This window comes from Leucopleurus acutus (genome assembly GCF_964270905.1).
Source record: "Leucopleurus acutus genome assembly, chromosome: 6".
In the NCBI taxonomy this organism is placed as follows: domain Eukaryota; kingdom Metazoa; phylum Chordata; class Mammalia; order Artiodactyla; family Delphinidae; genus Leucopleurus; species Leucopleurus acutus.
In genome coordinates, this window is record NC_139149.1 from 95,302,113 (window position 1) to 95,324,441 (window position 22,329).

At 33.0% G+C, this 22,329-nt stretch overlaps 1 protein-coding gene across 1 annotated transcript in view; it reads left to right on the forward strand.

The window, feature by feature from the left end:
• SPAG16 (sperm associated antigen 16) overlaps window positions 1-22,329 on the forward strand; it is a gene marked incomplete at its 5' end in the record, with an annotated part of 884,947 nt that overhangs the window by 23,414 nt on the left and 839,204 nt on the right. Inside the window, 2 exons of the mRNA XM_082840650.1 lie at window positions 5,329-5,466; window positions 16,743-16,850. Coding sequence (XP_082696776.1) covers window positions 5,329-5,466; window positions 16,743-16,850 — 246 coding nt within the window. The remainder of the gene's footprint in view (window positions 1-5,328; window positions 5,467-16,742; window positions 16,851-22,329) is intronic.

Consider the following 22,329-nt stretch of genomic DNA (forward strand, 5'->3'; position numbering starts at 1 on the left):
GGCATACTGTCTTTATTCCTTTGCCGTAGTGGTAATGTCACCAGACACATTTTCAGAGTCCTAACATTTGTTAAAATATTATTAAATAATTGGATAATAAAATATTTGATTTTTAAAAGCCATTGATATTATAGAAAGAAGGAATAGTATGGTATATAAAGTTGTTTATAGTGTTTTGGAGTTCAATCCTAATTTTAAATATAGGTGCAATTTGTAATTTCTACTAATCCAACTTCGATTTAATTTTTATATTCTGCTTTTTTTCGTTCTCATCTACAGAGACCATGCACATAAAAGAAATCAGTTTCATTATTTTAAATTGCATGTCTAATGTTAATAAATTTAACTAGGAGAACCATTTTTGATTAATACAGTTTAGGAAAAAGAACAAGTTTGATGGTACAAAAATAATACTCTTCCTATTAAATCTGGAAGTTGTGTGAATGATTTTTATAAAAATGTCCCTAAGAAATAATTACAAATGTATTAGAAAATACATTTTTATAAAAGTAGGTAGATGGTTAATTTGCAGTACTAATGAAAGATTAATGTGGTTCAGTTTCCTTTTTTTCTTCTAAAGATATGTAGTGCTTACATGTTTGGCCAGTCCAAAGTATGAAATGATCCCCTTGGAGAAATCTGGAACCAAGTATGCTCTTAATTAGGTGCTTGTTGCCATATTATCCTTTTAGATTTAGCAATTTGAATTGAGATGAAATTTCAGAAAAGTACAATAGTATTAAGATTTATAGAACCCCTAAGTAAGCATTACATTTAGCATAATATTGTAATCATAATGTAAAATTTGTATAAATAACTCTTCATTATATGGGCTTAGTAATACTGTGGTTCAAATTATTTTATTCTTATCCCTAGCCACCAGTTTGTAATGAGATTACAAATTATTTGTAATGAGATTATACTGTATTGGATATTTTTATTTCAAATGAAACATTTTTTACTTTAATCAGAAACTTTTACTTATTATGCATAGTAAGACTGTAGGAATATTATATATATATATATATATATATATATATATATATATATATATATATATAAAATTATTATTTTTTGTGGTACGCGGGTCTCTCGCTGCTGTGGCCTCTCCCGTTGAGAAGCACAGGCTCCGGACGCGCAGGCTCAGTGGCCATGGCTCACAGGGCACAGCCGCTCCGCAGCATGTGGGATCTTCCCGGACCGGGGCACAAACCTGTGTCCCCTGCATCGGCAGGCGGACTCCCAACCACTGCGCCACCAGGGAAGCCCATATATATTATTTTTATAATTTCTTATTATAGAGAAAAACACTTGTAATATATCATTGCTGTAAATTCATTTAATTTTACAAAAGGGGTGAAGCAAGGTTTCTCTATTGTTGGTTTGTAAAAAAAAAAAAACAAAAAAACCCACAAAAATCAAACAAAAACTCCCCAAACCAAAAAACCTGGGCAGTGAAATTTGGCTAATGTTCCTTCATTCCTCAAACAGTAATTGCAGTAAATCCATTGAATCTGGGGTCAGCAAACTAAGGCTCTGGGGCCAAATCTAACATGCCTCCTGTTTTGGTAAATAAAATTTTATTGGAACACAGCCATGACCTATCTTTTAGGTATTGTCTATTTGTCTCTGGTTGCTTTCACACTATTACATTTAATGGCAAAGTTAATTAGTCACAGCGGAGACCATATGGCCCAGAAACTTCTTTTTTTTCTCCAAATTCTAAATATTTATTTTCTGACTGTTAACACACACAGAAAAGATTATACATATTCATAATATTCTATGAACCACACAAAGTCTGCACTGTGGGTTTAGTCAATGATATTTTTATGACCCTTTAGAAGTGCTCTGTGGACAATTATAATTTCCCTGGGGGCAAAATTAAAGAAAGGGTTAAAATGGAGAAATTATGGTAGTGCATTTTATGTACCCTTACGGAGCATATGTCAACCATCTCCTTTCCTCCACTGGATTGTTTTACTGGCTGTTAACAAGGTCAGGACTCACGCAAAATGTACATTCTTGCTCTTTGCCTCTTCCTCTTATTATCTCTAACTCACTCCAACTCTTCTTCCCTTTACAGCCAAGTGTTTTGAAAACAGGCTATTTTCTTTCTTTCTTTACTCTTTTACATCTTTGGTTCTCTCCAGTTTGGCTTCTGTTCCTACCATTCTACTGAAGGTTGGATGGTAGTAAAAATGCCATCAAATGTAATAGTGCAATTATTTATAGTATTTAATTGCTATTTTAATTTTTTCTTAATTTTAGAAGAAATTATAAATTAGTATAATATTCCTTTAATTTTCACAAAAGGGTAAATATTGCTGCTTTTAGCCAATAAAATTTGGCATAATACATAATTACTCAAACGTGGGTAGTGCAGTTAAAACTTTTACCACATATTAATTTATTTACATAGCATTTATTTTAGTGGCCTTCATATCACTTTTTTTTCTTCTTGAAATAATTTCTTTAGTGATTTTTTTTCTGCATTAAATAAAGCAAGTTGCTGAAAACCAATTTTATGGTCAGAAAAACTTTATGGTCCAACACTTCAGTCAATCCTTATGTCTTCTCTTTTGAGATAAGTATAAACCACATTCCAAATATGTATAGAAAAGTGATTTTATGCTTAAATGATTATCTATTTGTTGTTTTGTAAGTTGTGGCAAATATCATTTAATATTGATTCAATTATCTTAAACTTTTGGATATTTTACAGGGGTTTTCTTGCTATTTTTTGGTATCAGATAAGATATATATATATAGCACAAAACATATGCCTACTAATGTGTAATATATTAATAAAGTTAAGATTTAAAATATGAAAATGCTGAAAATTAAACATTTTTAAACTAATATTTAGCTCATCTATAGCAAGCTTTGTAGGGATTTCTTTGTTAATAACTATATTACTTGAAATGTTTTTCTATGCTCTGGTTGTTTTTTATTTAACTTTATTAATTGCTACATATAATGATTAAAATTGTACTTATTTACAGATTTATAAATGATTTTCTGATGTTCCTTCTTATTTCACTGAGAAAATGGAAGTTCCACAACTCTTGCTTCCTCTCTACCAACCTGCCACCTCTGTTGTCAGCATTCTCCCTCTCTCCTGTCACAGCGGCTGAGCCATATATGCTGTCAGCTGAGGCCAGCTCTCCTCTACTGGATCCCAGCTCCTCTCACCTACTCAAGCACATGACTCCTGCAATTGTCCCCTCTCTTTCCTGCACTGTAACCTTTTTTCTTCTCTGCTGAATCACTCACATAAGCATAGAGATGTACAATAATATGTCATATATTAAAAAATAGAAGAAAACAAAACACCCTGGACTCCACTTTCTCTTCTAGGTTCATCTTGATTTCCTGGGCTCTGCTTTATAGCTTATCTCCTTGAAAGAGTTTGTTGCTACTTCCTCATTTCCTACTCTCTCATTCCTACTCTAGTTCCACTTTCACCTCCATGACTCTACTGAAACTTTTTTCAGTGACTTCACATTTCCAAATTCAGTGATTGATCCTCAGTACTCCTATTCAGTCTCCTTGCGTCATTTGTCACTGTTACCCATTTCTTATTTCTTGCAACACTTTCTTCACTTGGTCCCTGACCCAAGCACTCTTCTATTCTTTCACTACTTCACTGCCCCCTCTCTTTCTTAGTCTCTATTTGGTAGTATTTCCTTCTCTTCCCAATCTTGAAATAGTCCTAGGTCTTCCTTACTTCTCTCTTTACATTCACTTCCTAACTGGCCTCATCCAATCTTGTGACTTGAAAGTGTATCTATTTACTGATCATTCCCAGATTTAAACTGCATGTCCTAACTTTTCCCCTGAACTCTGGACATGTACTTATAATGTTCATTTTCACTTAATTGCCCAGCAGACATATTGCATTTAACATGGATAGAAACAGTTCCTTGATTTCTCTAAGCACCCAGTTCCTACTGCATTTGTCCCCACTAAATGTCTGTCTGTTGCTCAGCCAAAATCCTTGGAGTCATCCTTGACTTTTCTTTTTTAACCAACACCTGACATCTGATTTGTAGGAGAATCCTGTTGGCTCCATCTTTACAGCATGTCCAGAAGATACCCATTCCTCACAATCCTTACTGTTACCAACTTTGTCTAAGCCACCAATCTTTCTCTCCTGAACTATTGCAGCAGCCTCCTAACTAGACTCTCTGGTTCTACTCTTGCTTCTCTAGAGTCAGTTTCTTCAAACAGATGCCAGACTAATCCTTTTAAAACATAAATCTGATCAGTGTCACTTGTCTCTTAAAGCATTCTGATGGCTCTGATTCAGAGTAAAATTCCTCTTTCTGGCTCCCTGCTGTCTTCCTGACTTATCTTTCACCATTCTCTTTCCTACTCACTTAGTTGGCTCCGTTTCCAAATACTACAGATGTACTGGCTTTTTGCTTTGTATTGTATTTGTCAAATGCCTCCTTGTCTCAGGGCCTTTACATTTACTTTTCTATCAGCCAAGAATGCTCCTCTCCCACATATCCACATGGCTTAGTCTCTCATTCCCTTCAGTTTCCTGCTGAAATATCACTTTGTCAGTTATACTTTCTCTGGCCACTTTATAAAAAATCTCACAAACACCCCCCATCATTCTCTACTTCAGTCTCTCTGTTTCTCTTATCTTGCTTTATTTTACTTCATAGAATATATCACCATCCACATTAGAACGGAAACTCCATTAGTCCATTAGGACTTGGACATTTTTGTTAATTTCACCAGTGTCTGGACTAGTGCCTGGAGCATAGGAGATGTTCAATTATATTTTATGCACCGTGATGATATTAGTACTTAGCAATTCATTAATATTTTATTTTAAAAATATCTTATGAATATTGACATTTTAAATTTAAAAAATTATATTGCAACTTATCACTATAAACATTCCCTAAGACTTAACTTTTTGGGCTTCCCTGGTGACGCAGTAGTTAAGAGTCCGCCTGCCAATGCAGGAGACATGGGTTCGAGCCCTGGTCCAGGAAGATCCCACATGCCATGGAGCAGCTAAGCCCAAGCACCGCAACTGCTGAAGCCCACGTGCCTAAAGCCTGTGTTCCGCAACAAGAGCAGCAAGAGAAGCCACCACAATGAGAAGCCTGCGCACCGCAACGAAGAGTAGCCCCCGCTTGTCACAACTAGAGAAAGCCCATGTGCAGCAACGAAGACCCGATGCAGCCAAAAATAAATAAATAAATAAATAAATTTTTAAAAAGTGATTTAACTTTTTGAAATGTACATAAATTAAGCCAATGTAATAGAAAGAAACAATATAAAGTCTTTTGTTTGATTTTATCCTAGGTATGAGTTAATACAGAAGGGAGTAACTGAACTTAGAGGTGGTGGGCATGTTCCAGATGTCTACACTCAGAATATGCTTTTAGAAAATGAGAACAAAATTTTGAAGAAAGAATTGAAGCACTATAAACAAGCAGCTGAGTATGTTATTTTTTAATGACTTTTTAAAAAAATTTTGGACTAAATAAAAGTAAGGCATTGAATTAGCTAATAGGTGGATGGAACAGAGCTTTAACTCTGGAGAAATGAATTATATGTCAATTCTAGTTGGAAAGAATATGAAAGGCTTCACCAGCAAATTAATTGAACAGATGAGCAGAACACTCACAACTGTAATTCACCAACAAGAGTGGAATGCAGGGGGTTGTGCAGGAGGTTGTTAATTTGTTATGTAACATTCGCTTCCTTATGTATTTTGATAGTCTTATCATTGCTTGTGGAAATCTTCCCCTATGAGGGTAAGCTAATTTCTGAGATAATAATAAAATTATAGAAAGCTAGAGGAAGGAAGGAGCTAGTGTATTCTTAGTAGAGCAATTTCAGTATTTGAAAGTTGCCCAAAGAGAGCTGTTATTTTGTAATTTCATAGCATGAATTTATGCACAGAAGAGAAACGTAACAGAAACCAAATATCTCTGCATGTTTCTTTCTTTCTAAATTAATGAAAGACATGCAAGTTTTGGCAAACAAACTTAGATAAATGTGCAGTGTTATTCTGGCAAAGACAAATATGTGAATATGTTGACTTGGGGTAAACATACTCATCTAAGACAATGTTAGGTGAAAAATTAATGCTTAGATATGGAGTAGACAGTTTATCCTTTGTTCATTAATTTTTATTAAACATTTGAAGAGGGGCTTTCTCTGTTAAAGAATCATATTAAAACAAAAATTAGATAAACAGAACTACCATAAAGGAACATAATATTTCTAAGATCTTTGTAAAATACTTTAATGTAAAGAAACGAGACTGTATTGCCAGGTGAAGGAAACATTTAAAATAAGCTTCTGCTTTTGAAAGGTGGTGGTAAATAAATGATAATTTGTACGATTGTTTTATTCAGTTATTATGTGCACTTACAGAAATGTATTTTGCAAGTTATACAACTTTCATATTATCTATGGATGTACTATTTGGGATTTTACATTTTAGTTGGAAGTGTATGATGATCCACAGAATGATAGTACTAGAACCAGCATTCTCTCTATCCTCAGTTCCATTTCTCAGAAGTGGTTTGCACTCTTGGCCCTGACACTCACACCTAATGGATGCACTGGGAATTTGACACAGCAAATTTTTCAGAGTGCTGCCTGGCATACTGTTTCAGTTCCTGATCTCCTTTGAATTATTGCCTAAGTTTGCTAATTTCTTTTGAATAGGTAGAGCCTCTTTCTGCAATGAGTTTTGCCCCAGTGCTATGAAATGATCATTTTTATTACTGGTTGTTTATTGAATATTATATTTAATAACTATAATCAAAACCATATAAACTGTTGCCCATGCAAATTATTAACTTAATGTTAAAAGAAACCATGATTCAAACAGATATCACTCAAATGAAATCTGTCTCTTGTTCATGTTTACTAAAATATCAGATTACTAAATGTTTCTAAAATTTACTGTATTTACTAAAATATAGTTTTAGTTTCAGTGGGCTTATGGTATCTCTCAAATCTATCTTACTTGATATAATTAAACTTATACAAATTAGAAAAGGAAAATATTTATTTAGTTTAGTCTACCTGACATGGAAAATTTGAAGGAAAGCTGCTTGACCCTTAGTAAATGCCTAATATTTATATCATTGAATGAATATTAAGCAAATTGTGCTTCACAGCCCCTTTTGATGAAGGATGTCCCGTGGCCTAATTTTGTTGGATACATTCCCAGAAAATGGAGACTGAAATTTTGTAAAGAATTCCCAAAACTACCTCTGTCATGCTACAAGTTTGCCCCAAATTGTAAGTTTCATCACACAGGTTTTTCAATTTGACTTGTGAGGATATTTTCCCAGTAGGAATTAGTGATAAACATGGGATTCCCTTTAAGGAATTTACATTAAAGTTTTCTTTTTTAGAATTAAGGCTGTTTCTTAAAGCAAGATAAATGTAGATGTCAAATACTTTTCTAGTAATAATTAATATTTAATACATAAAAAGTCAGGTTACCGATGTGTTATATATTATCTTGATTAAACTGGTAGCATTTAGTGATGAATCTAGAAAAATCAGTGAAATCATATAGCTGTAAGCTTATTATTTTCTAGGGTAGATTTGCCATGGAAAGAGTACTGAACTTAAAGTTCAAATACCTAGCTTCCAATATTCTGCTACTTATTAACTCAGTTTCCTTATTGTTATACTGGGAATAATTATGCATAATATTATTAACTCCTAGGGAGTGATGTGATAACTAAATAAGACAATCTATATTAAAGGGCTGTGTAAATCACAAAGTGCTGTGAAAATGTCAGCTATTATTATCAATATCTCTAAAGGCTGTCATCCCTAGATTTAAAAAATATTATCATATCATTATTTTTGAAATTCAGCAATGATGAAGCATGAAGGAAGAGATGAAAAGGGAAAATATTTCACTGTAAAATATCTGAATTGCTATAATTAAAAAAGAAATTGTCTTTTTCTCTGCTGTAAGCAATGCCAATTTTAGAACAGGGGCTTTCCCTATATTTGCTGCAAATGTAGATTATCTTCTAAAATATAAAATTTGGTGTATGGTGTATCTGTATGTTTTGTGATGGGTGTTAACCAGACTTGTGATTATTTTGCAATATATACAAACATACATCCAATCAGTATGTTGTACACCTGAAACTGATATAATGTTACATGTCAATTAAATCTTGATAAAAAAAGGTTTGGGAAAAAACTGCTTGGAAAATTTCTTTATGGATGTTTTTAAGGGAAAAACAGCATTATTAAAAAGATTTATAGTTACATTAAATATATTATTGGATTGGCCAAAAAGTTCGTTCAGAACATCTTACGGCAAAACCTGAGTGAAGTTTTTGACCAACCCAATACATACTAGATACTGGAGAGGAATGATATAAGTAGGAGTTTGACATTCTTTCTTGGAAGATTAGAATATAACTGTACTTTTATATTGAAATGTAGACCAATTGTTATTTTAACCAAAAATATTTAACTTCTTAACTTTTTAATTCTAAACAAATACCAAGCATATAGAAAGTAAACAAAATAAAATAATGAACTTCTTGGGCCTGTCAGCAGTTTCAACACTTATCAACTTTCTGCCATTCTTATTTCTGTCTCCACCCACACCCTACCCCACATCCTGTTTATTATATTATTTTTTACAGTTCTTTTTTTGTGTTATAATTTACATAAATTGAAATGTACGAGTCTTAGCTACATAATTTTGACAAACAGATGAAGTCTTGTAACCTCCATACTCATGTTACTGTAGAACATTTCTATCTATCCAGGAATTTCTTTTGTGTCCCTTCTCAGTCATTCCCTCCCCTGGCAATCACTGTTCTGATTTTATTTTCCACCTTAGATTAGCTTTGCCAGTTTGAGAACTTCATAACTGGAATCACAGAATATTCATTTCTTTGTCTTTGACATCTTCTACTCAACTAAAGTCTGTAAAATTTATATGTGATTTTTGCATTTATCAATAATTTGTTCCCTTTTATTGCTAAGTAGTACTCTATTGTGTAGTGTATACCACAATTTGTTTACCCTTTTTCTATTGAGTTGTTTCCAGCTGTGGTTATTATGAATGATACTGCTATGAACATTTGTGTACAAGTCTTTTTGTGAGGATGTGCTTTCTTTCTTTTGGATAAAAACTTAGGAATGGAATTTATGAAGGGTAGATGTATAAGAAACTGCTAGTCCATTTCCTGACATTCAAGTTGAGTCATTTTACATTCTCAAGAGCAATATATGAGAGTTCCAATTGCTCCATATTGTCACCAACATTGAGTTTTGTTAGTCTTTTAAATTTCAGCCATTTTAGTGGTTGTATGGTAGCAGCTTCTTGTAGTTTTGATATACATTTTCCTGATAACTAATGATATTGTGAACATTTTGTGTGTGTGTGTGTGTGTGTGATTATTGGCCATTCATTGATCCTGCTTTCTGTGTAAATCTTTTGCCTGTTTTTGGTTGAATTAGTTGTCTTATTTTTGAGTTGTAAGAGTTCTTTATATATTCTGGTTACAAATCCTTTGTCAGAATATTGTGAATATTTTCTTCCAGTTTATGGCTTGATTCTTCAATTTCTTAATGGTGTCTTTGGGTGAGCAGAAGTTTTAAATTTTGAGGAAGTCTAATTTATCTTTTTTATAATATTGCTTTTGATATTTTGGCTAAGATACCATTGCCTACTCCCAGGTCACAGAAATATTGTTTTCTTCTAAAACCTTTACAGATTTAGAATTTGTATTTCAGCCTGTGATCTAGCTTTAATTTTTGTATACTGTGTGAGGTATGAGCTAGAGGTTAATTTTCTTTCCAGTAGGAGTAGTCAATTGTTCCAGCACCATTCTTAAAAAGATTTTTCATCCTTCATTGAATTTCTTTGGCATTTTTGTTGAAAATCAATTGACCCTATAATTGTGGGTCTATTTCTATACTCTATACTGTTCCATTAACCTATTTGTTATCCTTATACTAATACCACACTCTTGATTACTGTAAGTTTAATTAAGTCCTTAAAGTCAGATAGAGTTAGTCTTCCAGCTTTGTTTTTCTTTTTTAAGGACAGTTTGACTATCCTAGATCCTTTGCATTTTCATACAAATTTAAGAATCACTTTGTCAATTTCTATAGAAAGACAGGGGTGGGATTAGAATTAAGATTGAGTTGAATCTATAACAATTTGGGAAGAATGTGTGTGTGTGTACACATATATTTATACATACATACTTTTTTGGGGGGAAGGATTGATATATTTATAAGTTTTAGTCTTCTATTTGTATGGTTACTCTTTCCAGTTATTAGGTTATCTTTAAAGATAACCTAATAAGGTTATTAGATGAAGGAGCTCGAAATTTGTGCCCTTTACATCTAATTATCTAATGTATACATTTTTGTTACATTGTGAACTCCATATAATAGGGACTTGTCTTGTGCTCAGTATATCCCCAGGGCCTGTAGCTGTGCCTGGCAAATAGGAGGGACTTATGTGAATGTGTGCTATTAACACTTTGGCTCTTTAAAAAGCTTTTGACAAAGTTCAACACCCATTTATGATAAAAACTCTCCAGAAATTGGGCTTAGATGGAACCTACTTCAGCATAATAAAGGCCATATATGACAAACCTACAGCTAACATCATACTCAATGGTGAAAAGCTGAAAGCATTTCCTCTTAGATCAGGAACAAGACAAGGATGCCCACTCTCACCAGTATTATTCAACATAGTTTTGGAAGTCCTAGCCATGGCTGTTGGAGAAGAAAAAGAAATAAAAGGAATCCAAATTGGAAAAAAAGAAGTAAACTGTTACTGTTTGCAGATGACATGATACTATACATAGAAAATCCTAAAGATGCTACCAGAAAACTACTAATGCTCATCAAAGAATTTGGTGAAGTTGCAGGTTACAAAATTAATACACAGAAATATGTTTTTTAAAATACTTTTTATTTTATATTGGAGTATAGTTGATTAACAATGTTGACAGTTTCAGGCTTACAGCAAAGTAATTCAGTTATACATATACATGTATCTATTCTTTTCCAAATTCTTTTCCCATTTAGGTTGTTACATAATATTGAGCAGGGTTCCCTATGTTATGCAGTAGGTCCTTGTTGGTTATCCATTTTAAATATAGCAGTGTGTACTTTTTTTTTAATACACAGAAATATGTTGCATTTATATACACTAACAATGAAAGATCAGAAAGAGAGATTAAGGAAACAATCCCATTTACCATCACATCAAAAGAATAAAATTCTGAGGAATAAACTTACCTAAGGAAGCAAAAGACCTCTACTCAGAAAACTATACAATACTGGTGAAAGAAATCAAAGATACCACAAACAATTGGAGAAATATAACATGTTCTTGGATTGGAAGAATCAATATTGTGAAAATGACTGTACTACCCAAAGCAATCTAAAGATTCAGTGCAATCCCTATCAAATTACCAAGGGTAATTTTCACAGAATTAGAACAAAATTTTTTACACTTTGACCAAAAGACCCCAGAGAGTGAAAGCAATCTTGAGAAAGAAAAATGGAGCTAGGGGAAATCAGGCTCTCGGACTTCAGACTATACTACAAATCTACAGTAATCAAAACAGTATAGTGCTGGCACAGAAACAGAATTATAGATCAATGGAACAGAATAGAAAGTTCAGAGATAAACCCATGCACGTATGGCCACCTAATCTATGACTAAGGAGGCAAGAATATACAATGGAGAAAAGACAGTCTCTTCCATAAGTGCTGCTGGGAAAATTGGACAACTACCTGTAAAAGATTGAAATTAGAACACTCCCTAACACCATAAACAAAAATAAACTCAAAATGGATTAAACACCTAAATGTAAGGCCGGATACTATAAAACTCTTAGAGGAAAGTATGGGCAGAACACTCTATGACATAAATCACAGCAAGATCTTTTTTGACCCACCTCCTAGAGTAATGAAAATAAAAACAAAAATAAACAAATGGGACCTAATGAAACTTTAGCTTTTTCCAGCAAAGGAAACCGTAAACAAATTGAAAAGACAACCTCAGAATGGGTGAAAATATTTGCAAACAAAGCAACTGACCAGGGATTAATCTCCAAAATATACAAGCAGCTCATGAAGCTCAATATAAAAAAAAAACAAACAACCCAATGAAAAAACGGGCAGAAGACCTAAATAGACACTTCTCCAAAGAACACATACAGATGGCCAACGAACACATGAAAAAATGCTCAACATTACTAATTATTAGAGAAATGCAAATCAAAACTACAATGAGGTATCACCCCACACCAGTCAGAATAGCCATCATCAAAAAATCTAGAAACAATAAATGCTGGAGAGGGTGTGGAGAAAAGGGAATACTCCTACACTGTTGGTGAGAATGTAAATTGGTACAGCCACTATGAGAAGAGTATGGAGGTTCCTTAAAAAACTAAAAATAGAGCTACCATATGACCCAGCAATCCCACTGCTAGGCATATATCAGGAGAAAACTGTAATTTGAAAGGATACAATGCACCCCGATGTTCATTGTGGCACTATTTACAATAGCCGGGACATGGAAGCAACCTAAATGTCCATTGACAGAGGAATGGGTAAAGAAGATGTAGTACATATATACAATGGAATATTACTCAGCTGTAAAAAGGAGTGAAATAGTCTCATTTGCAGAGACATGGATGGACCTAGCAACTGTCATACAGAGTGAAGTAAGTCAGAAAGAGAAAAACAAATATCTTATAATATTGCTTATATGTGGAATCTTGAAAAATGGTAGAGATGAACTTATTGCAAAGCAGAAATAGAGTCACAGATGTATAGAACAAATTTATGTTTACCAAGGGAGGAAGAGGGGGTTGGAATGAATTGGGAGATTGGGATCGACATATATACACTACTATGTATAAAACAGATAACTAATGAGAACCTCCTGTATAGCACAGGGAACTCAATGCTCTGTGATGACCTAAATTGGAAGGAAATGGAAAAAAGAGTGGATATATGTATACATATGACTGATTCACTTTGCTGTACTGCAAGAAACTAACAATATTATAAAGCAACTATACTCCAATAAAAATTAAGAAAAAAACCATTTTGCCTCTTTAATTAAGCTTTTAATAATTTTTAGAGTAGTTAATTGAAGATTTTTGCCTCTTTTATAGTATTCCTTAGGAGTAGGCATCGTTTTCCTTTTATGATGGGAATTTAAATAATTTTCTCTGAAGCTACATCTTGCCCCATTTAAAGTACTGTCTTCCTTTGCTGAGCTTTTATAGTAAGGAAATGTAATGCAGACCAGAAAAGTTTTATTGAGAGTCCTGAAGATTAGGCAGGAAATAATACTGACTGGGATTTCTAAATAGAAGATTAAAGTGTACCATCTTAAAAATAATGAAATACTTGGTTTTATCTTCTGCCGGAAAATATAGGCATAATGAAAATCAAACGGCTGTTAATACTGAGAAAAAATTAGGTGCTTTACTAATAGGCCCTAATTTCACTTACAAAATTCACTTCTATGAAAGGTCAAAGAGTACCCAGCATTTCCAAAGACCCATTTAATTTAATGACTTTCAGAAACACACACTGTGGATAAAGATAATAATGAGGCCCATAAAATTTCATGCTTTAGTGTTTAGGTAATTGCTTGTTAAATTAAGAAGGTATTTTTTTCCAGACATGGGTATACCCCTTTCTTTTTTGGTTAAGAATATAATGAAAGTTTGCATCTAATCTAGCTGAGTAGTATTTTGGCTATCTGACAATTATTCCAATAATAATTGTAGTGGGTTAAACAAATTTATTTATAACCAATTGAAGAGAATGAAATAGTTGGTAATTATACAGTACTGTTATCAGAAATTACTTTGATTCAAGTTTGCACATGAAAAAATACATGATAAAGATGGCCTACTTTGATTGGTGCATGTAAACAAGAAAATGTTTATATGATACCTTTTGCCAAATTATGATAACAGAATAACTCAATAAATCTATTATTAAAAGCTTAGTAAAAACTATTCAGTTAATAAAAATTATTTTACTTGGAGCATTCAGTTAAAAATAATTTTTTAGAGTACATTATTAAATTACGTTAATACGTTAAACATGGAGTTTTGGGGACAGTGCTTTTATAGTATGAAAATATATGAGTATCTTGATATTTTATAATTTACTTATATATTTTGATATGCTGCTTTCCTGAAATGGGGAAGTTAGTCACTCTGCCATCTCATTAAGGAAAAGCATTTAAGTAGTGTGTTCTTTTTGATATACGAATCTAAATAGAATGTTTCACTGAATAACTTGCTTCATTGTACTTGAAATAGAATTTATATATTTGGTGTCTGTCTTAATAAAAGTTTTTCTTAAACACAACGATGCTCTACTAATATAATGAGAAAATACTATATAGTTTGAATATTAATAGCTTATATGAATATTTCAAACTTTATTTTTTAGTACAACTTTTATTTTCCTTTTATTAAGCAAATGGGCAGCAGGAAGGTCATAATAGGAGAAGCATCACCATGAAATGAATTTAAATTGTTTCACTGAGTAGACTTCATTTGTCCAAACAGAAAGCAAGTCTCTGAAAACCAATTTAATGGTCAGAAAAACTTTATAAAGTCCAATACTTCAGTCAATTCCTATGCTTTCTTTCCTGGGATGAGTACAAATAGGACTTTAAGTGTATATTTAAAAAGTGAGTTGATGCAGTGCTGCACATTTGTGGTTCTGCTTAAGAAACTCTGCAATATTATTTTTCTAAGTTTTTTTTAACCTATTATGAGTTTACATTTCAGATAAGATAAATAAAATATAAGCCCATGAAGTAATTCATCAAGTTGTTGTAGACTCAAAATGGAATTTTAGTAGACTCAAAATTGATGTTCATAAAGTTTAAATTCTTTTATAAAGATATACAAAAAGATCAGTGTTACTAATAATCATGTATTCTGATATTTTTGATCCCTTAGAGGATATTTACCTACTGGCATGCCCCCTATTTTAGGTAGATAAATGTAGCTGTTTGAGGAATATATCTGTTCTACTATACTAAATAGTAATATGATGATGATGATGATTACAGTAGCATTTATTGAATATTTTCTATGTGCATGATAGTATATGAGACACTTTACATACTTTTCTTATAAGTGAATGTGAATTCAAGTGATGTTCTTGTGTTTTCACAACAAAATGCCAACTCAGCCATTTATCTTTTCTAGTCATTCTACTTAAACTCACTCCTCTTTATACTCACTTCTCTACTCATTAGGCACATTTTGGTGGCAGAGGGGTTCTCTCTTTTTTTTGGTCCATCTTCTCTCACACATACACACAGAGTTAAAACCTGGAAAGAACAAACTGTTTATCTAATAGTTGGAATATTCCACAGATGATTTTTCAAGTCTCAATATTTTAATCAACATTTTCTTGTGCCTTCAAGATTGTTGGTCTGGAAAGGAAGTTGAGGGTTAGATGGTTAGACCATGAAGTACTGTGACACAATGTTTATTTACATGTGGTCAAAACTACAACATTGACAGTAGAATGAAGAACAGTACAGGTCATCCAAAATAAGTGGGAGATGGTAGGGGAGAAAGAAAGAAACTTGGAAGAATGGAAAAGACACTTTCACCATATGCCATGTGTGGCTTGATCTTTCAGCAAGAAGTCTCACTGATCATAATATGTGCCATCCGAAGTCTGAAAACCTAAACTCATACCAGTGCTCTGGCAGTATCCCAGCCACCATTCCTCAATGATTGCTCTGACATAGCTCCTAAAGCAGAAATCTATTGCGTGCATTTATTTCATATAATCTGAATTTTGAAATATGAGGGGCAGATTTATTCCATTCTGATCTTTTTGAGAGCTGTCAGTACTCAAATTTAGTCCATCCATTTTTCAGAATGTTAGAATCTCAGTGCAGTAGCACTTTGTCAGTTAACAGAGACTGTTAGATAACCACTTTTACATTATAAATTATATTTTACATTATTACATTGAAACTAACTTACATAGTAGAGGTGGGGGAAACATTCCCATTAATTTTTTCACATACAACTTGGGCTGAGAAAGAATACTCTCGCTTGCTTTATGCCAGGGATCTACAGAAGATATATCCAGTTGAATGCTTCTGTATCACAACACTGATATTGAAGACTTTTCTCATTAAGTTACCAATTATTTTAGTAATATGATCTGTAGGTGGTATATATTTTTCACATGCCTTACCAGAATGAAATCTTGGTTTTCTAGAATTTATACGCTTTCTTTTTTACAATTATCAGAACTAAGTAGCCCACTTAACCATATATTCAAGCAAGTTCAGAATTAAATTTTGTAAAGTTTTTTCCTTTATTTGTAATTATTTTGAATTATCCTATTTTATATGTATTTCAATTTTATAAGCAAATTGTCTTTGAAAATAGATGGATTATGTGTTATTGTGGCAGCATACCTTTAATTTTCCTTTATTTAAATGAAACGTGAATAAATGATAGTTTTGAAACTACAGGTTTTAGCCTGTTCATTCCCCACCCCCATATATGTTATATTGGTTGGGATATTTCAATGAGAATTATAGTGGAATCTTTGCTTTTCAATAATCTTTTGAATTGCTTATACTGGATTTGAACTGATAAGTAAATAATTTTCTCAGAAAAGAATTAGAAGTGATTTTTAAAGTTGTTATTATTTTTATTTTTCAGCAAGGCTAGAGAAGATCTGCTGAAAACTCAGAAAGAACGTGATTTTCATCGAATGCACCACAAGAGAACAGTCCAGGAGAAAGACAAATTAATTAATGACCTCAAAGGGTAAGCTGCTAGTATTTGTTGGCATATTTATCAAAGAACTATTTAATTTGTGTTAAGCCATTTGGCCATGGAAGAAGGTTCCAGGTAAAGTTATTCATTCAGCATTTATTGAGCATCTACTGTGTGCCATGTGTTTGATACAAAGATGAGCAAGTTTAGGTCCTTGCTGTCAAGGTTCCCAGAGACTATTAAGATGTGTAATGGGGGAGGAGTTAAACAGAAATATAGTGCAATATACTGCATTGTTTTTATGCAAGCCAAGAGGTGGTCACCCCAACCAGATTGGAGAGTGAGTTGGTTCAGGGACCTATTTCTAAAGGAAATGAATTCTAAAGTATGAGTTAACAGGGTGAGGGAGTGGGGTCAGCGTCCTGTGCAAAGGCACCAAGTCACTGGAGGAACATGACATGTTCGCCAAATTGTAAGAATGGAGAGCAAAGTGCAGAAGCAGCTTGACAAGGGCAAGGTGGAAGGGGCCACATACTGCATAACCTTGAATTTATCCTAAGACTTTTAGAAATTACTCTAATGATACTCGGATTCACTTCCCTCTGCCCTCCTCGTCTCCCTGACCGCCCCCCACCCGCCAAATAAGAAAAGAATTTATAATCTCTAACTAAAATTCTCCTTTGCTTGTTCTAGGGCAGTGCTGCCCAATAGAACTTTCTGTAATGTTATAAATATTTTATATCTGTACTGCCCCATATGATAGCCATTCGTCACATCCTCTACTAAGCACTTTCAGTGTGGCTAGTACAACTGATGAATTAAATTGCTGATTTTATTTAATTTTAATTAATTTAAGTTTAAATTTAAATAGCCACATTTGGCTAGTGGCTACTGTATTGAACAACATAGCTTAGGGGTGGTCAGGATAATTGCTGTCTTTAGTAGTGATTATGGTCATTATGACTATTATGATTTCTTAATTATAGGCTGTCTCGAAAGAATCAATGTACCTTTTAACTTAGCAATATATTAGAAATTAGCGTTTTTCTGATTTTTCTTAATTGAATCTCTATAGAAATCAAAACCAGTTTAATGAAAGAGATTGCATTAACTTGAAAAAAAGGCCTTGAGAGTGTTTATTCATTGACTTTAATCAATGCTTTTGGTTTCATATTTTGGTCTAAATTATTTTTTTGATTCATAAAATTGTTCCAAGTCCAGAAAAATTCAGAAAAAAGTCTTTGAAATGATTTGTTTTCCTCTTAACAATAACATTAATTGAGAAGTAGTACAATGTAATGGAAAGAGCTTGGATTTTGGAGTCACATAAACATTGGAAGCCTGGCTCCACTACTTACCTTTGTGTGTTCATTGTAATTCTGTTTCTTATCTGTAAAAACTGTCATAATAAAAGTACCTAATATAGTGTCTGGAACATAATAGATAGTAAGTACTTTGCACATACCCTAACACTGAAAGTATGTGCTAAATATATACTATTTCACGTAGATTTCCCTTTTGCATTTTTATACAGGTCTCTTTTTAGAACTGTATATTGTATTTTGTTTTAAAAATTTTTATATTTTAATATTTGGGAGTTAATTTTATATCTTTTATATTTGGGAATTATTTTACTCTCAGGACAATAAAGAGGCCTGTGGCTCTTCTGAAGTCATGTAGAAGTCTATAAAGGTAGCGAAGCTTTTTCTTGTACAAAGATAACTAATTGCTGTGCCTTCATCAGGGTGAGGTACCCATTTGCCCAGAGGAAAAGCCCAAAGGTATTTTAGTAGTTTTGTGTGTGTGTGTGTGTGTGTGTGTGTGTGCATACATACACATACACATACGTGAGTTTGAATCACAGTACATTCTTCATGGGAAAGATCTCAGGTTTGAGTCCATTCTCACCCTCTGTGCTGATACAGGCAGGCTTCAGTACTTCAGTTACTTGGGTTGATGACAGTCTCAGAGCACCTTGGTATCCAGCTGTGGCAGCTGAAATATGATTGTTCACTGTTGCTGATGTTGTATTCATGGTAAATTGTTGTTTGAGTTTTTGTTTTAAATTATTTTTTTGAGACTTCGAGCCTATGTGTAAAATATATCATACTTGTTAAATTTCCTAGAACGTTTAAAGAGAATACTATTATAATTTATTTCATGTAAAAATTCAGCATTTTCAGATTATACTTTTTGTAATCCTTAGGGGCCCCAGTGAAAAAATCCACATTACATTGGAATATAACTACACTTAGTGTATATTCAGATAGCCTTTATTTCCATATTTAATCAGTAAGAATAATGTCTCCATTGAACCATCTGGATAAATCACTAATATATTTTTTCTAAGGACCTAAAACAAAATTTCATTGATGAACTGAGAGTCCCCAAAAAACTAGTCATGAAGCTAATCAATCACCAGTGAAGTTAATCAGTCAGCAGTGAACACCTTATCTTGTAATTGTGCCGTTGCATAATAAATCAGCTATAGAGAAGAGGGTTTTTGATTCCAGGATAAGTTAGGGTCTGAGTTCTCTGTGTCATATTTTACCCAAGTATTTCAATGATGTGTCTTTTTATCATAAACCACAAAAAGTTAACCTTAATGTTTTCTCTAAATTGTTCAACTAAGTTGTAATTTGTTGCTTTTACCTCTCAATTTTTCAGAATTTCCTGTTTAACATGAGTGACTTATTATGAATGTACTTATTTTCAGAATTTTTAATACCAACATTTAGAACTTATAAGTGGATGCATTATGAGGTTCTTATGGAATTTATGAAAGAGTCACACTTTTTCAGTCTGATTAAACAGAAGATTTCTGTGAATGTTTCCTTGTTATATCTTACTGGTATTTATGTGTTGCTAATTCTTTGCACAGAGGATAATCCAGTCATGTCTCATGAATGAGTAGATGCCAAAATCATCAGTAATGTTTTTACTTCAATTGCCCACAAACTCAGCACACAATGTTTTGTGTATATAACTCTGTACCTGAATATGTGTTTACAAATGTATAAATGTCCCTAGAAGTTTATAGTATATAGCAAAATGTATATATGCTAAGTACATTAAGTAGAATAGGGGATGAAATTATATATACTACTGATATCTTTTATTTTATTACTCTCCCTTGCTTTGCTGAGTGTGACTGAATTAATACACACTAAGTATAACATATATAAAATACATATTATTATATATAATATAATATAAATATATATCATAACTTTAATGCTTAGGTTTTATTACTGTCATCAATGAAGTATAATCAAAATTATGTTGAGAAATATGATTTATAAATCAATTGCTTTCATAAATATATTCATGAAAATATTTTATAAAATGAGGACTACTGTTTTAATTTTTTAATAAAAACAAATGTAAAATTATTTTGGGAGACTTCTGCTTTGAGTCATATAAGAATAACTGGTATAAAGCTAGCTCTCCAGCTGGTACTGGACTAGCTGTCCACTGTAATGAACTACAAAACTGGACAGAATTTTTGGTGTTGTTTTGTAGAGTAGAACTGGGATGTCTAAGAGGAGGGAAATACACAAAGTGAGCAGCATGATCAGCCCAGATTTCTGTCTGGAGTCACTTTTCAGAAAATAGTATGACAAGGTGGGACCCAAACAGACCACGGTAGTCTTGATGAGCTGACGAGGCAGAGGTCGGAGTTCAGGGCTGCTTAGAGAGCTAGAATTTGCAGGACAGGGTGCACAAAAGGAGGGAGGTACATGAAAAGGTACTTGAGAAATATCTGTAGTGGTTCCTTTTAGTCTTTGACCAGATACTAAGTTGTGGAAGTACATGGTAAGAGAACATGAAGCCTGCAAAGAACAGCTCCTGGGCAACTGTGTGCCAAATGGAGATTCCAGAGATGTAGGAGTTCTGACCAGCTACAATGGAGAAAGCTCACTGAATACTCTGAGCACTCAGTTAAGACCCTTGATAAACCCTGCCATAGGAGCTGAGCTATTCTAGTCTTGGAGAAGGAACTATTTTAGACTTGCCCTATAAAAAGCTTAAAGGTAAACTTCGAAAGGCCTCTGCAGCAGCTTGCAGCACAGCTGAAGTGTTAGCTCTTTCTAGGGCAGGAGGGCCACCTCTGCAAGCCCATAGGGCCTGAGGAGGAGCACTACAGAAACAACATTGTCAGGGACATCCTGAGAACCAGAGAAAAAGAAGTCATTTCATATTGATGAGAGTCAGTTCATCAGAAAGATATAATATGCATGATTCTAATATAAGACTTGAAAATACATGAAGCAAACCCTGATAAAGCAGAAGGGAAAAATAGATATTTCCATAGTTATAATTGGAGATTTTAACATTCCTCTTGTAGCAATTATTAGAAAAATAGGAAAAAATTCTCAAGTTGACAGAATAGGACAAATTAATTGTGCATAATTGATATTTCTTGAATTCTGTCAATACTTTGGACTTTTCAAGTGCCTATGGAATGCTCACCAAAATAGGTCGTATGCTGAGCCATAAAACAAATCTCTATAAATTTCAAAGAACTGATATCCGTACAAAGTATCTCTGACCTCAATCAAATTAAATTAAAAATCAGTGACAAAAAGCTCTGGAAAATTTCCAAATAACTGGAAATTAAGTAACATATTTCTAAATCACCCATGAATCAAAGAAGGAAATGAGAAAATATTTTGAACTGAATGATTTAAAATGTAACATTAAAATTTGTGGGATTCAGCCAAAGCAGTGCATAAAGTGAAATTGATAGCTTCTATTAGAAAAGAAGAAAAATTTAAACTAATGGTCTAATCTTGTACCTTAGAAGCTCAAAAAAGAACAATTAAATACAAAGAAAGAAAAAGAAGTTCAGAAACCAATAAACTAGCAAACTTATAAACATAAGAAAAATTCAACAAAATCATATATTGGTTGTATAAAAATATAACAAAACTGGCAAAATTGATAATAAGATTGTCAAACCCTAGATATACTAATTATCACCCAATGTTGGCAAAGAGGTGAAGTAACCAGGAGTCTCATATATTGCTGTTGGAAGTATAAATTACGACCCAGCAATTCAACTCCTAGGTATGGTTTCTAAGAGAAATGAGGGTACATAACTAAAAATATCTTATATGACTTGTATAAGAATTTTCATAGAAACCTTATTCATAATAGTCCCAAACTGAAAACAACTCAGTTCTTCATCAGCATAATATTGGATAAACACATTGTAGAATATACATACAAAGGAATAGTACTCACAATAAAAAGGAATGTATTACTGATATATACAACATGGAAGGATCTAAAAAAAAATTATGCTGAGTGAAATAAGCTAGTTTCTGAAGAGAACATGTTCTATGATTCCAAGTATATGAAGGTCTAGAATCTCCTGAAATGTTAGAAATGCTCTATATTTTGATGACAATGTGGACTACCTGGGCATGCATGAAAACTCAACTGTAATACTTAAGGTCTATATATTTCACTCCATGTAAATCACGCTTCATAAAAATGAAAAAATATTTTGAAAGCATTTTCAAAT